The sequence below is a fragment of the Populus euphratica genome, unplaced genomic scaffold (genome assembly GCF_000495115.2).
Source record: "Populus euphratica unplaced genomic scaffold, PopEup_1.0 scaffold20.1, whole genome shotgun sequence".
Classification (NCBI taxonomy): domain Eukaryota; kingdom Viridiplantae; phylum Streptophyta; class Magnoliopsida; order Malpighiales; family Salicaceae; genus Populus; species Populus euphratica.
In genome coordinates, this window is record NW_011499854.1 from 332711 (window position 1) to 348119 (window position 15409).

Sequence of the window (15409 nt, forward strand, 5' to 3'; positions counted from 1 at the left end):
AACCAAAAAATTAACTAATTATCCATCCAACGCATAAATTATGCTATTAATCTATTTAGATTTTTTGGAATAGTATTAGAAATATACAAATAAATATATCTTAACATATCAAATATTGTATAAATACAAAAATAGATTGTAGATTTCATAATCAAAAGTGTGGAAAAAAAAACACACTGAACATAAGCAATCCATGTAACAAGCTAACAAAGCATATGGTTTTGTTTTTACATATACATAACATAAACCAAAATAATTAAAACCTTGAATATTTTTTTTTCTAATCAAAGAAATACATATTTAGAATAGAAAGCAATGAATAGAAGAAAATAGAAACTCACAAACTTCCAGCATATATCAAAACATCTACAACTTCATCATCATAGCTGTGACCACAATTAACATTGATTTTGACAACCAAAAACCATTTATCTTTAATCTCAATCACCACCATTATAATCTTGTTTCCAACATTACTATCATTTAAATACCACCATCATTACCATTAATAATATCATCTTACCATTGATTATTTCATGTTTTTATTAAGGACTTAATTGAGGAATACTAAGATATAAATAAAGAAATAACAAGCCTAATGGGAAACGACCATCACTGTGAGTTGTGACATAATTCTGGAGCATCGATTTTTATTTTTTTTTCTTATTGGGATGTTCTGTACAGAAAGTTACATTTCAGGTAGCATAATTGGGACCTATATCTCTTATTCCACAGACCAGAAGCCTACAGCCACCGGCTCCTTTTACAGGATGGTATAATGTAAGACGTAGCTGTAAGACAAGAAAAAATGGGTGCAAGTATCTGCATGACTGATTAGATAGATGATGCAGGATTCATAGCATATGAACAAATCATTTTGACTTGTCACTTTGAAACAGCTTCAAGATATTGGAAACTGTAGTCCGTGGCCAAACTCTAAAATATCTCCACTCTATATCCCTGAAAAACAATCACAAGGAAAATGAGCATTAGAATTTTCTTCCCCTCCACCTTGTCTTTCAATTGGTTTTGTGCAGGACTCCAGGTATTAACCAATATAAGTACACAATGATATATACAAGACTACATCTTTAAGACGCTTCACATGCTTTTTCTTTGAGAGGCCGTATCTTATTGAAGGCTTCTCCGCTCAGAATATGCAACGGGACTTGAGGCCAAGATTATTTCTTGAATGGGAAACGGGGTAATTCCCTATCATAAACTCAACATCCATTCCGGTAAAAATATAAATGAAGATGATCAGACCAAAATAGTCTCCAGAATAAAGAGGTTACAAGCAAACCAAAATACAAGAAGCTTAGAACTCTCTCATATTAATTTGACCTCCCAACGGGAGACCAATTTCTTATAGTTTAGCAAATCTCAATTTTATCCCAGAGACACAAGTTTAGCTGTATATGGATTGTTCATAGTGACACAAATTGGAAAACACTTTGTCCTGGAAATATGACAATAATGAAGTTTTACATGAAGAGCTTGAAGCTAAGAACTAAATGCTGTCAAACAAAGTTGTATGCTTGCCAAAAGATTTGAAGTATCTAAAATGCAGAAATCCAGTATGGGAAATTGTATGCATATAGGAATGCATTGAGAATGAAAACGATGCATAAATAATGATGATAAATTTCAAACTCAATAAACCATCTAAGAGAATTCCTCACTAACCCAGCATGATATTAAAAATAAAAGTATCTCAAAAAATCTTTTTGAAAATTTATTGTAACTGAATTGTGATATCATTTTCAATGATTCCAGCATACAAAAGTTTATAATTAAAGATTTCACTTTTTATTCTTGAGTAAACATGAAAATACAGTTTTAGTTCTAGATCATTACTCTGATGAAACATAATGAATGAAACCCATAATGGAAGTATAAGGAAAATCTAATATCAGTAGGAAGAGCATAAATATTAGAAGCAATTCAACTTTAGACATGGCTGGAAACAAAAATTATGACTTACAGATTTTCTCTAGGTAACCCCCATCTTTGTTGCACGAGAACAATCTTCAGTAACAGGAGAGCCCCCTTTCACGGATAATCTCGTTGGTTTGGTACCATCACTCCTGCCTTTTTCAAATGTAAACTCAAGTTGTCTCTCCACTGACTTGAAGACAGCAGTCCGTTTGGATCTTAATCGATATGGAGGAGATGCATTAAAGGGCTTATCATTAGGCCGAATAGTACCATTACCCAAAGAAGCAGGACTCTCACACAAACTTCCATCTTGAACAGCTGTCTTTTCCAAAGTACTTTCAATTTTTTCATGTTCAACAGACATGTCTAACCTGTCTTTGACAGTTTCCTCACCTACTTTCCCAATTTTACTAGGAAGCCGATCCACATGAGCAGTCTTCCTCTTTCGAAATATTGAAGGGGTATTAGGGAAGCTCATGGCAGCAATTCTCAATATAGATTCTGGACTTTGTGCACTCAAATCACAACTCTTTACACAAGGTGGGGTGAAGAAAATAATAGGAGATGAAACTGGGCAAGAATTGTTCTCATGCTGCACGTTACCCATGTTTGAAGGATATGAATCCAATTGTTCTACTAGTGGTGGCTCATAATACAAAGAACCATAAGTTGACCTGTCAAACTGCAATCCAGACCCAATACCTTTGTCTTGATGATCTTCAAACTTTTGCTGCGACTCTGAATCACAGCAGCTAAGATCTACAGAATCAGCATACTCATTTGGAAGAACACTTGATGAAGCTGCTACATCTAGCACCAATGTAGACTCTAACTGATCTTTTCCATCATCTAGCTTACATATATCAGTAGTTCCTGACGAAGTTTGGGCAGCTGAATCTGATTCTTTCATTGTTTTCATCACAGCTGATTTATTCGTATCTTTAGTTCCATTTTGGAAACCATTCTTTGAAATTGGAGGTAGTTTCCCCGTAGACAGATAAAAATCTAATTTTTTCTTCAAGGAACTATTCCAGTGGTTTTTAATTGAATTATCAGTCCTGTGTACAGAAAAGTCGAGAAAATTAGTGTAGCTTGACATATCCAATATATAAGCTATTCACACACACACACACATATCTTGGAGAGGAATACATGACATGGCAAGCTGTTGATTTTTTACTATTTAATTAGTAACATTATCCCGAGCCATGTCTAGGTTTATAGCAATGTCTAACTCCTTGCACAAAGATGAGGCATTAGACCCATAGATCCTTAATAAACAAAAAGTGGGATCAGACATGCAACAAAAGGATCTTTATATGAATGTGTATTTCGACTATACTGAATTGATCACCTGTATAATATTACAAGAGGATCATTTTTGAGATTCAAAACACATTTTTCTTTCAGTTATAGCTTTGATTCAGTCGCAATAAGCCCAGTACGAAATATATAGACTTCTAAAACCATAATACATCTTAGATAGCAAAAATGAAATGTCATTGCCTGTATTAAATTAACTCTAATTACCAAGACGTATTCTTAATCAAATCAAATTGGCAACCAGGCATAAATGACAAGACAAAATATTCTCATTCAGAAAGGGAAGAGTAATTTTATATAAACTCCCAAGCATAATAACAATATGAATGTTCAAAATTCACTTTCAAATAAGCTGGATCCTCTTTTGAGATCAACAATACCGCATGACATTCTGCCTTCCCTACGCAGAAGAATGTGAGCATCAAATATTCAAACGAAGTTACTGAATTTAGCAACTAATTTCCTATGAAACATAAAATCAAAATCAACTTGGCAACTAAATTTCCCTCATAGTTTTTACAAATTATGCAAGAGTACCTTCCAGGGAGAACCTTTGCTATTTCAGCCCATTTGTTTCCATATATCCGATGGGCATTCATGAGCGCCAATTCCTCCTCCAATGTCCAAGCATCCTTTTTTATATCAGGATTCAAATGATTGTGCCACCTGTAAATATTCCAAATAAACTTTCACTATTGTATAAATATATGCTAACCTCCACTCGATGACTGAAGGTACTGAAAAGATCACATTAGTTTTCTGGCATGATAACCACAACATGCAAGAAATAAGTAAAGTATTAGATTATTGGTCAGGTATATGATTTTCAAACTGTTCTAGGACCATGCTTCCTGTTCCAGGGAGAAAAGAGGTTGCTGTGGCATGAATTGTGTTGTGGATGAAAAAATAAAATGAATCAATCAGCAACCTTCTTAAACAAAATCAACCTGAATTCATAATGAGTAAAAGTTAACCTCCACTCGATGACTGAAGGTACCGAAAGGATCACATAAGTTTTCTGGCATGATAACCACAACATGCAAGAAATAAGTAAAGTATTCGATTATTGGTCAGGTATATGATTTTCAACTGTTCTAGGACCATGCTTCCTGTTTCAGGGAGAAAAGAGGTTGCTGTGCCATGAATTGTGTTGTGGATGAAAAAATAAAATGAATCAATCAGCAACCTTCTTAAACAAAATCAACCTGAATTCATAATGAGTAAAAGTTAACCTCCACTCGATGACTGAAGGTACCGAAAGGATCACATAAGTTTTCTGGCATGATAACCACAACATGCAAGAAATAAGTAAAGTATTAGATTATTGGTCAGGTATATGATTTTCAAACTGTTCTAGGACCATGCTTCCTGTTTCAGGGAGAAAAGAGGTTGCTGTGCCATGTATTGTGTTGTGGATGACAAAATAAAATGAATCAAACAGCAACCTTCTTAAACAAAATCAACCTGAATTCATAATGAGTAAAAGTTACCTCTCTCGGCATTGCTTCCCTATGCGACCAGGTAAAGCTTTTGCTATGACAGACCATTTTGTGGGTCCATATTTTGCTACCAGTTCAACAATTTTATCATCCTCCTGCAAGCCAAAAGAGCAGAAATTTTAGTGCCTAGATATAGTCTACAACAAGAGATACATTACAAAAGGAGGTGCCAACCTCTTGAGTCCAAGGTCCTTTAACAAGTTCTGGGTCAAGAACCTTCTGCCATCGATGCAGGCATTGCACTTCTGATCTATCAGGAAAAAACTCAGCTGCATAACATCAAAAGTAAGACCAACTTAAGATATTTGACAAGAATATTACACAGAAAACTAACACTTTTAATTATTTATCCATGTGTATGTTATCTTATTGTCACATGTAAACCCTTTTTTTATTCAACACAAACAAGGAATCAGTCATTTCAGACTCCAAACAGGTCCTCCAGATAGAGAAGGTTATTGGAAACAACCAGCAACTTGCTTGAAATGGACATGAACAAGCTCTTTCCATAACTGGAGAAAACAAGCACTGCTCTCAGATTGTGTGCGAGTATGTGGTTTGGTTCTGGCAGTGTTAACAACTAAAACAGTAGATCCTAAGTTCATTCATGCTCTAAAATATTCTATCACATGAATCTTCTGCCATAATTCAGAACCACCCACAAATCTATACAGATTTAAGGTGACTTGGGACACTAGGTGCAAGGAAAAAATTCTAAGAACTAATTTAACTGATCCTATACAATTCTTTCTGTATAGCCCCACAAGTAGTTGAGTTTCTTCCTTGTCAAGGGTGAAGTCACTTTTTGATTTTAGTGGGGCACCCAGATTGACTGGAGGGAAATCAAAAGGCAGCAGATAGATTAATGTCAAATTTTTGAGGTCATTTGCTAAATTAACTCAGCAAATATCATTGTAACCCGCAAATGATTGAGTTTTGGACTTCGCTTACAACGTGTTTAACCTCTCTCATTAAACACTTTACAAGTAGAAAAGGAGTGTTGTTACTTCTGAACTCTATTACTTAAGCTTCTTTTATTTTTTTGTGTATTGAGAATTGGACTGATCTGGTTAGCCTTATATTCTTTTAACAGTATTTTGAATCTTTTTATTAGTTTGAAAATTAAATTAAGACAGTCAGATGCATAAAAGTTGTTTCTGACAAGGTACTAAATTACTGAATGATGGCTCTGGAAAATATTCCTAGCTATGCTACTGACTCTGGTTATGCACTTACAGTTCCTAGGCTGCCATAATTCTCTTTGGGTCAGCCAGAGCAAGTTTCTTTATTTTCCTAGATCTACTTCAAAATACATTTTACAGGATCTTCACAACTCTAAGAGTCTCAGCTAGCTCAAGTACATTATCTAAGTCTCAGTATGACTTTTAAAGGGAACTGTAAATCGAGCATGAACAATAGGCAATGCTGAAAAAGAAATCAATAAAAAAAAGTATCGAGAATGATCATCTCTATTGCTAAGTAAGTTTTAGACAAGCACTTCTGAGTTAAGAAAGAGACCTATTTTCTTCCAACTTTTCCCCTTATAAGTTGCAACAGCAGTTCTTAATGTCTCATCCTGTAACACATTAAAAAGGTTGTCAGTAGCAATTGGATTTTAGCACAATACTCCATAAAAGCAGAGAAGCCACAGCTGACAGCTGAACACTAACAGAGATCTAGCTATATTGTGGATGCTCATGATCATTGTAATGATCATTGATATCATTAATAAGAGGATAAAAATAACACTGAAAACTAGTAAAGCATCATGCTGGTCCAGGTTTAGAAGTGACTCAACCACTGAACCAACCTCCAATAAGCCAACAAACAAACGAACAACAACACCTTCTCGCATAGGAATTAAATAAGTTAAGGAAAGCACTAACCTCCTCCGGAGTCCAACCACCTTTGGCTCTCCTAATTGGGCCTGTAGTTCTTCTGCAAATCCAAATTCTCAACTCATAATTCTCAAACAAAAAGATCATACACATAAAGCATATGAATTCAAAACAAGATCAAGATAAAAAAAAATAGAGAATGAATAATTCAAAGCGGATAGACATAAATTAATAAAAATACCTTCCAAAAAAGGGGTAAAAGAGAATTAACGGATAGTAAGTGACCTGTTAGTCGGCGATACCGTGGCTGGACTATAAACTCCGGGAGACTTAAGAATAGCACTGCCACTACCTTCTTCAGATTGAGAGGAGCTCGAAGCGGGTGTTAATTGCTTGTTTTCAAGGCAGCGCTCTTCTATCTTTAGTTCATCCATCTCCTCTTTCTACAACCATCTCCAAAACCCAAAATCATAATCAACAAATACATACATGAATTCGTACTACTTAAATCAAATAATATAGAGCCCTAAAATATACTTAGCAATACAAACAAAACCCAGATCTTAAAAAACACCGATTAGATCAAAAAACCAGAAAATCATATTCAATTCTAGCGTTTCTTAATCAAATCACACATACTTTAAAGCTAATAATCGTTCGATATCCAAATCAGTTAAACGATAAAAAAAAAAAAAAAACTGACCTCTGCTTCAAGAGAAGTGGCGGGAATTGAAGAGGAACTCATCGACATCGAGAGAAGGAGGGAGAGAGAGAGAGAGAGGGAGGGAGGGAGAAATAAATAAGGAAGAAAGAAAGGAAGGGAAACGTCTCTCTCTGACTCCCAGAGCAAACAAAACAAAACCAAACCTTGCCCGTTGAAACAAAAAAAAAAAAAATATATACACGGCCAGACCGTAAATTTGTATATAACGAATATATTTTGCGCCGACGTCTCCGTTAGTTGCCGTTATAGACCGCTTTCCTTTCTAGCATTTTTTAAGGTTTTCAAAACCCTATATGTTAACGGTGCTTAACGGTTTTGAACCTTTGTAAGCCCAAAGTTTGAACCTCAAACGGCACACTAGCTACTGCATTAAATCTCGAATTGGTCTGGGATAGTGGGTGTGACAGGCCACCCGTTCGCGGGTGTTTATTGACCGTTGGATTTGGAAATATATGATCGAGGTTTAAGTGACGTTTTTCCAAGTAAAGATACGTTTTAACTGATTTAGGGTTTTTTACTCTTTTTAAAACCAAATGGATTTACTTTTGATTTATTATAATTATCTGTTAGTTGCAGAGATTTACACGATCTCTTTTATTTTTTACCTTTTTCTTATGGAACTTATTTTTTTTTTTTATTTAATACCAGTTTTCGCCCCTTAACTATTAAAGCTGTAGCGCATTAAGCCTAAGCTATTAATTACTCTTAGATCAATGAGTCAAACTTTCACTATTGGTCAAAACTCATCTAAAAAACACACATTTTGATATTTTCAACTGAAATTTTACACGTGCTAATGAAACTTCAATCCGATTTCAAAAATAATAATAATAATCTTGATTGATGTGCAAGGTGGTCGAATATACTCCTTATCGTTGAATTTAATACCCACAAAAATACTTTCAACTTGAGGGAAAAAAAATCTTACAAAATTATTAAAGGTAGCATCTCCCTGTAAACACGTAAAAGTATTATTTTTTTATTAAATTCTAATAATTTTTAAAGTCATGCCCGCTATATTGTTAAAATTAATATTCATTAAGTACTTTATTGTTATAAAGTATAATAGTACATGTGATTATGGCATTTGATACGCTCTTGAAACTTCATTTTATGGATGCTTACACAAACTAAGTTATTCATATTTTCAAATAAATAATTTTTAAAAAATGACTAATGTGGTTTTAATTTTTGTTTTGAAGGAAATAGATAATATATATATATATATATAAAAGAAAAAAAACAGAAGTAGGTTGAGCACTTTAGGCCTGCTCTTATAAATTAAAAATAAAATAGGAGAAATCAACGACGAGTTGTTGTTTTTAAAGTAGCCATTTATTTAGTTATTGTGGGTGAAAATCACTCTTCGCTCTTATACTTCCAACTTTTTGTCATTCAAACCCTTTTATCGAATTCTAGAGCTAACCCAATTAACAAAAGCTTGTGGAGGAAAAAACATTACTTATTGGGAGAGGATTTACTGTTTAATTAGAATAGTACAATGATTATTATTCTGCTTAAAAAATTGATTAACTATCAAGTAGTGGTAACATGATCTTTTCACAAGATTCAATTAGATTCATCACAATAGCTTTTTTATTTTAAAAAAATATAAAAAAATAATTAAAATAATATTAAAAGTAAAAACTTGTTTAAGAAGTGGCTATAAGTTTTTTTATATTTTCATTCTAATTTGTTAATTATAATTAAGTTCACATAGTAGTAATTTGGTATTTTAATAAATATAAAATATAACTTGAAAACCAAGGTTGGTTGGTGTTGTGGTCTTCTAGATTTACGTGTTACGTTTACCAACACTCAAACAACAACTTTCATGATGATGTTTGAAGCGTTTAGATGTCTCCTTCTACATGAGAAGTGGCATGTCGTTGTTTATGCGACAACGTGTCCCTAATAACTTTGTTTTATCTCTCCTTCCCTTAAAATTCATAATGGTCATTCAAAATTTGAGAGTTATTTTCTCATTTAGTGATATTTTAACTTTAGTTCTTATTTTTTTTATTTTTTATTTTTATTATTGATTCTTTTATCAAGTTTTGATTTTTTTTATTTCATACTTGAATCCATAATTATGATTTGCTATTTTTCAAATACAATCCTCATTCTTATGATTTGTTTTGGATCCTTTTGGGAATTTTACTTTTCTTTTTAATTTCTCCCTTCAATTCAAAATTTTAAGTTGTCATCTCATTTATTTTTTATTTCAAAGTTGGTCTTCATTTATTAATTGCTATCTTTTGTTTTGGATCTTTTTATAGAATTATTTTTTTATTTTATTCTTTCACATTAGATTTGTTAGGAATTGAGCTTCATGGTTTTTCCAGAATATTAAAATGACTATAGTATTCTTCTAAAAAAAATTGATGAACTATCTATTAGGGATAATATAATCTTTTCACAAGATTCATTGTCATTATTAGATTGATTGGGGACAGCTTGATCTTTTTATTTTTAAAAAATACAATGAAATAACTAAATTATCATTAAAAGCAAAAACTTGTTTAAGAGGCGTCTGGGAACTTTTTTGTATTTTTATCTTGAATTTTTAGTTATAATCAAATTCACATAGGAGTAACTTGGTATTTTAGTAAATATAAAATATAACTTAAAAACTAAATTTGGTTGGTGTTATGTTCTTCTAAATTCACTTGTGGGTTTTGCCAACACCCGAATAATAACTTTCATAATGATATTGGAAGCGTTTAGACGTTTCCTTTTACATGGGGTTATTTCTAATTTTTGTTATTGGTTTTTTAAATAAGTTTTGATTTGTTTTTTGTTTCATACTTGAATCCATAATTATGATTTGTTATTTTTCAAATACAATCCTCATTCTTAAGATTTTGATTTTTGTTTGGGATTCTTTTATGAATTTTACTTTTCTTTTAAATTTCTCCCTTCAATTCAAAACTCTTAATTGTCCTCTCATTTATTTTTTATTTCAAAGTTGATCTTCATTTATTAATTGCTATTTTTTATTTTGGATTTTTTTATATAATTATTTTTTATTTCATTCTTTCACATTAGATTTGTTTAGAATCGAATTTCATGGTTTTTCTAGATATGATGATTTCAGTTTAGTGACTCGAGTCACAAGTTTAAAAAGTTAATATAGATTAACATTATTTTTTTTACTTATTTGTTTATTTTATTTTTTGACTTTGTTTGTTTTGAAAAATGAGTTTCATGATTTACTTCGGTTTTCTTTCCCTCAGGTTATCTTAATCTCATGACCTAAACAACAAGTTTAACTAGTTGACCTAAGTATTTTTTTTAAGGGTTGCTTTTTCTTAATATTTATTTTTACGGTGTCGTCCTTTAAAATTAGGTTCTTTATAAAATTAAGATTTGTCATTTTTCTTATTTCGTCTTCTATTAGGTTATCTTGTTCACGTAATCTAACTCACAGGATTTCATGGTTTTACTCAGGTTTGTAGGTGTTTTATTTTTTTGTGCTTGTTTTTGTTGACTGGTTTTTTTCTTGATTTTATCTTTCTATATTTGAATTGTTGGGGATTGACCATTATTATATTTTTTTAAAATTTATTTTTTATGAGATTTGTCCAACCTCGCTCGGGTTGTGAGTTTTCCAAGCTAGTTTGGATTGATTTGGGGTGCTTTATTTTGTTTTTTTTTTTTTAGTTTCATCCTTTAGCATTAGGTTATCTTAGAATTCAACTTTTTAACTTTTCTCTTTTTGATAAGTGTTCTTTTTCTTCTAGTCATCATTATCACCTTTTCTTTTAAAATTCAATCCATTTATTGTTGTTGTTTTTTCTATCATATAATTAAATGAAATCATCGTACTAGACTTAGTAAAATCTATAACTCAAATTGTATATTTGATTTCCTTTCTTAAAACATGCTAGTAGGGCTTAAACATTTTATTTTTTAGTCATAAAAAATTTAACATAGCTTATGGCAAAACGCGAGCCACCTATCTAATTTGGTACTAAAAAAATTAGGATATACTAGCCTTTTCATTCAGTTCAATCACCCAATTAATCAAATAATATTATTTAACTTGTGTACACACACATGTTAATCCATACTTGAAAATGTAAATTTTTAAAAGAAAATCATTTTCTAAAATTTGAAAATAAAAAGGACAAAATGGAGAACTCCACCCCTGTTTTAACATTTAACATTAATTTTGGAAGCACTCACACATCTTTCTTAATCTTCACTCGAGTTGTTATTAAACTAGATATTGTATATATAATAGGAAGGTGGAGCATTAACAGACACTAAGTTGTGTGGCCAAAATACTGTAACATTTTTACAATTTATTCTCTCACAAATCGTTGTAGATTGAAATAGTAAAAAAAATTAAAAATGAATTATTTGGTCCTCAAGATTTTATTTTACACAATTAAGCCCTTTTAAACTCAAATTAACTCCCAATTGTATTTTTTTAGGAAGAGTTGAATTGAAAGAATAAGAACTAAAATATAAAAGATGAGTAAAATAGATGATGTTTTAAAATTTCATTTGAAAAGTTTAATTTAATCACCCATCTTTTTTATCTAGTTAGGTAATTGATCCCTTTGGTTTCTTAAAATTCAATTTTATTACCATACTTCATTTCTCTCATTTTCGGTCTTTTTTTTATGAGAGAAGAGAAAGGTTTGTTGGATTTCAATATAAAGATAAAATTTTGTTGTGGACAATATTTTTGACAACAAAAATAGTTGATTTTGATGTTAATAGGTTTTATTTTATAAAAAGAGTTTTACCTAGGTTTTTTTTCCTTTCTCTTTTCCCGAGGAGGTAGATTTAATAAGGAGAATCATTTTGACTTTAAATTAATTTTAATTTTTTAAGTTGTTTTTATGTGATCATAAATATATTTATCAAAGTATGTTGATTGTTTTGGGTAAAAAACATATTTTAAATTAAAAATAATTGAACCCCTGATTCTCTGAGAACTCATGGTTGTTCAAATATATAAAAAATAGATAATAAGTTATTTTTTATTTTTTATATAACTAAATAGAAATAATTAACCTTCAAAAATTAAAATAAAAAATAAATAGGTGTGGGTATGGACATGAGTTTTTTTTTTTTTTTTTTGTGTGTGACTTCCTCACTTAACAATAACCATAGTTAGAATATCCCTTGCTATCCTAACCAGTCTTTCTGATCTGGTTACAATATCCTATACGATCCTATGCGCTCAGGAAAGTTAGAAAAGAAAGAGAGGGTATTTATCAAAGAAGGCGAGCTGGGATTAAGCTAGCGAGGAACGACCCTAGTAGCATGCTATTTACTCCTGCCTTTAACTGCTATCAACCCTTCGTGTTTATATGCATGTTAGGAGTTAGCTTTTTACGAGGAAGACATGAGAAAGAAAGTTGCGTGTGCGTGTGCAAGAGATGAGAAAGAAAGTTGCGTGTGCGTGTGCGTGTGCGTGGGAGAGTAATATTGATTAAAAAAAACAAAGTTCCGAAATCAAAAGAGTGATTGACTTGAAAAAGGTAAAGGATTTCCAGTCACCTATGACTTTTAATGAGCATAAACCGTGTGGAAATGAATATAACAATTAGATGGGGGAAAAAGGAGCTTATTTGTATTCCTCAAGAAAGCCCCACCCGCATTCAATATTTTTTAACTCCCTATTAGCAGAATTATTTATGAATTAGCAGAAATATGACGGGTATAATAACCACTTAAGGCACTAAAGAAACAAAAACAAAAACTACTAATTTATCTACTAATTTTTTTTAAGAAAATCAGAAGCTAAGTGACAAAGATTTTGTGAAATCTTCTAAAATATTAATGGGTAAAAGGATTAGAGTTGGTTGTGTGTATTTATCAAAATAACATATTTCTTTTTTTGTTAAGGTACACATAGAAATAAGTTATTGACATCAGTAAAACTAAAGCAATTGTAGTATTTTATATGGTTCATGATGCACTAGTTGCCTTCAGGTAACTCTATGATTTTTCAAGGTAAAAGGTCAAGGATTAGTAAGTTTTTTTATAGAAATCAGGGTCTTATACATGTGTGGGAAGCTAATAAAAAAAAAGAAAAAAGGAAGATGAGTTCTTCCTTCTTCACCGTAATTGTTACTTGAATAAATAAAAGTTACGTGTTGGCTTGGGATAGCATTTGTTATTAGACTGAAGCAATATATATTAAAAAATTATAAAACTAATTTTTAGTAAATCAAATATTAAAAGATAAAATTAATAATTAAAAGAATTAAAATCAAATTAAAATAAAAAAAATAAAGGAAAGCTGTAATTTTTTGATTGGAGGATTAAACTAAAAAGAAAAATAACTTTAAAAAGATAAAAAAAATTAAAAGAATGAGAACAAAATTAAAAAAAATAATACATCATAAACTTTAATTGAATGATGAAATTAAAAACAATTAAACTTTTATAAAATGATAAAAAAACTAAAAATTAAAATAATAAAAATTACATCGAAAAAAATAATATATAGCAAATTAAAAATAAAAAATTAAATTCAAAACAAATAAATTTTTTATAAAAAAAAACTAAAAAGTCATACATGCATCACATGAGGCAATCAAATAAGTAGATGCCTCCCACGTATTAATATTTGCGTGACACACTACAATAATTTTTTTAATTTAATTAATATTTTGTCCTTCTTGAAAGATCAAGTCCCATTGTGAAATTGATAATCACAAAAAACGAAAGTAAAAGGATTGAAAGGCCCATATATGAACGATTTAATTTTTTTAAGGGTAAATATATTATTTTAATTTATTTTAAAAAAAATATAAAAATAAAAATACCTCTCTCAGCCAATTTTTAAAATTTTGACTTGAAGGTTAATTCAATTGTTTTATTGAAGGTCAATTTTTTAATATCTAATGGGACATATAAAAATACCAAAACATCTGTAATACAAAAACCATTAATTTTATTTGAGAATGACAAAAATATAATCAACCGATTAGGCATGAGTAAAAAAACATCAATTAGTGGCCTAATGAACCAAAAAGCAATCAATTGCTTTCGGATGAAATGACAAAAAGCACCAACGATTTTTTTTTCAAGAAGTCAAAAAAAATAAAAAAAACCTCCCTCTATCAAGAAATGCTCTTATTCTTCTCCTACCACAGTTCAATTTAGCATGGTGCTTCAAAATTGGTATGTTCCATTAATAATATATAGAGGTTAATTTAATCAAATTCATATATAGTAGAGTTACCTCTTATATATATATATATATATATAGTCATGATCCTAGTTTAAAAAACAAAACATGTAAAAATTAAATGGTATTAAAAAAAATCTCTAATAATTTCTTAATCAATCTATTTTAATGAATTTAAATTAAGATTCCAATATAAAAAAATAAAAAATAAATGATTGGGCTTGAGTGGACTAAGCATCTTATCTACATAAAAGAACCGAGCCTTTTGGTTTAAATTTTTTATTTATTTATTGGTTCTAGAAACATCCATGTCATTTATCTTCTTAGTTTTTAATCGTGGTTGGAAAATTAAACTTGGGTTTGCAAGATTTTTAAAAATTATTTTTAATTTATATTTATCTAAAAATACTCTTACAACCTAAATAAATCAATATGTCAACTTAAAAGGATTCAAAAATTGTTTAAAAACATAAAATTAAACTAAAAAAAAAACAAAATCTTTCTCAATCTCGATCTAGTTTTTTCATCTTTCTCAATCTCGATCTAGTTTTTTCATTAATATAAAAGATAAATATAGTTTTTCTTATCAAATGAAATATATTAACATTAAAAATATATTTTTTGTTATTAAAATACAGCTAACCAACAATTTTCCCTCCTTTTCATTGTTTTAAAAGAGTTTCTTTTTTTTTATCAAACTAGAATATTAAAAAATAAGTAAAATAAATTTTTAAATAGAAAAATTCCAAGCTAAAGGAATAAAAATAAAAAATATCAAAATAAAGGGATAAAAAATTAGATTTGCCAAATTGTTTAGGCAAAAAATAAAATAAAAAAAGCACTCAATAAACCGTGAACAAAAAAAGAACAAAATAGAAATCGTGGTCCAATGAAATTGAAAACAAAAATACCGACTAAAAAAGAGAAATAT

General features: G+C 30.2%; 1 protein-coding gene across 2 annotated transcripts; it reads right to left on the minus strand.

Moving 5' to 3' along the window:
* Positions 1-525: 525 nt before the first annotated feature.
* MYB3R-5 (myb domain protein 3r-5) lies at positions 526-7492 on the minus strand. Of its 2 annotated transcripts, none has more exons than XM_011021565.1 (9): positions 7302-7492; positions 6884-7041; positions 6647-6698; positions 6279-6336; positions 4935-5029; positions 4752-4855; positions 3799-3927; positions 1985-2996; positions 526-960 (listed from the first exon to the last, which is right to left on the minus strand). In XM_011021565.1, the coding sequence occupies exons 1-8, from the start codon at positions 7347-7349 to the stop codon at positions 1994-1996; spliced, it is 1647 nt and encodes a 548-aa protein (XP_011019867.1). In that variant the 5' UTR covers positions 7350-7492; the 3' UTR covers positions 526-960; positions 1985-1993. The 2 variants fall into 2 exon arrangements, with proteins under 2 accessions (XP_011019867.1, XP_011019868.1); XM_011021566.1 differs by having other exon boundaries at positions 6884-7051.
* Positions 7493-15409: the final 7917 nt, after the last annotated feature.

Excerpts from the sequence above, each read along its gene's own strand:
- MYB3R-5 (XM_011021565.1), bottom strand. The coding sequence starts at position 7,349 with ATGTCGATGAGTTCCTCTTCAATTCCCGCCACTTCTCTTGAAGCAGAG. Across the intron at positions 6,699-6,883 it reads ACGGTATCGCCGACTAACAG|AAGAACTACAGGCCCAATTA; the intron begins GTCACTTACTAT and ends TTGGATTTGCAG. Across the intron at positions 3,928-4,751 it reads GGGAAGCAATGCCGAGAGAG|GTGGCACAATCATTTGAATC; the intron begins GTAACTTTTACT and ends GAATATTTACAG.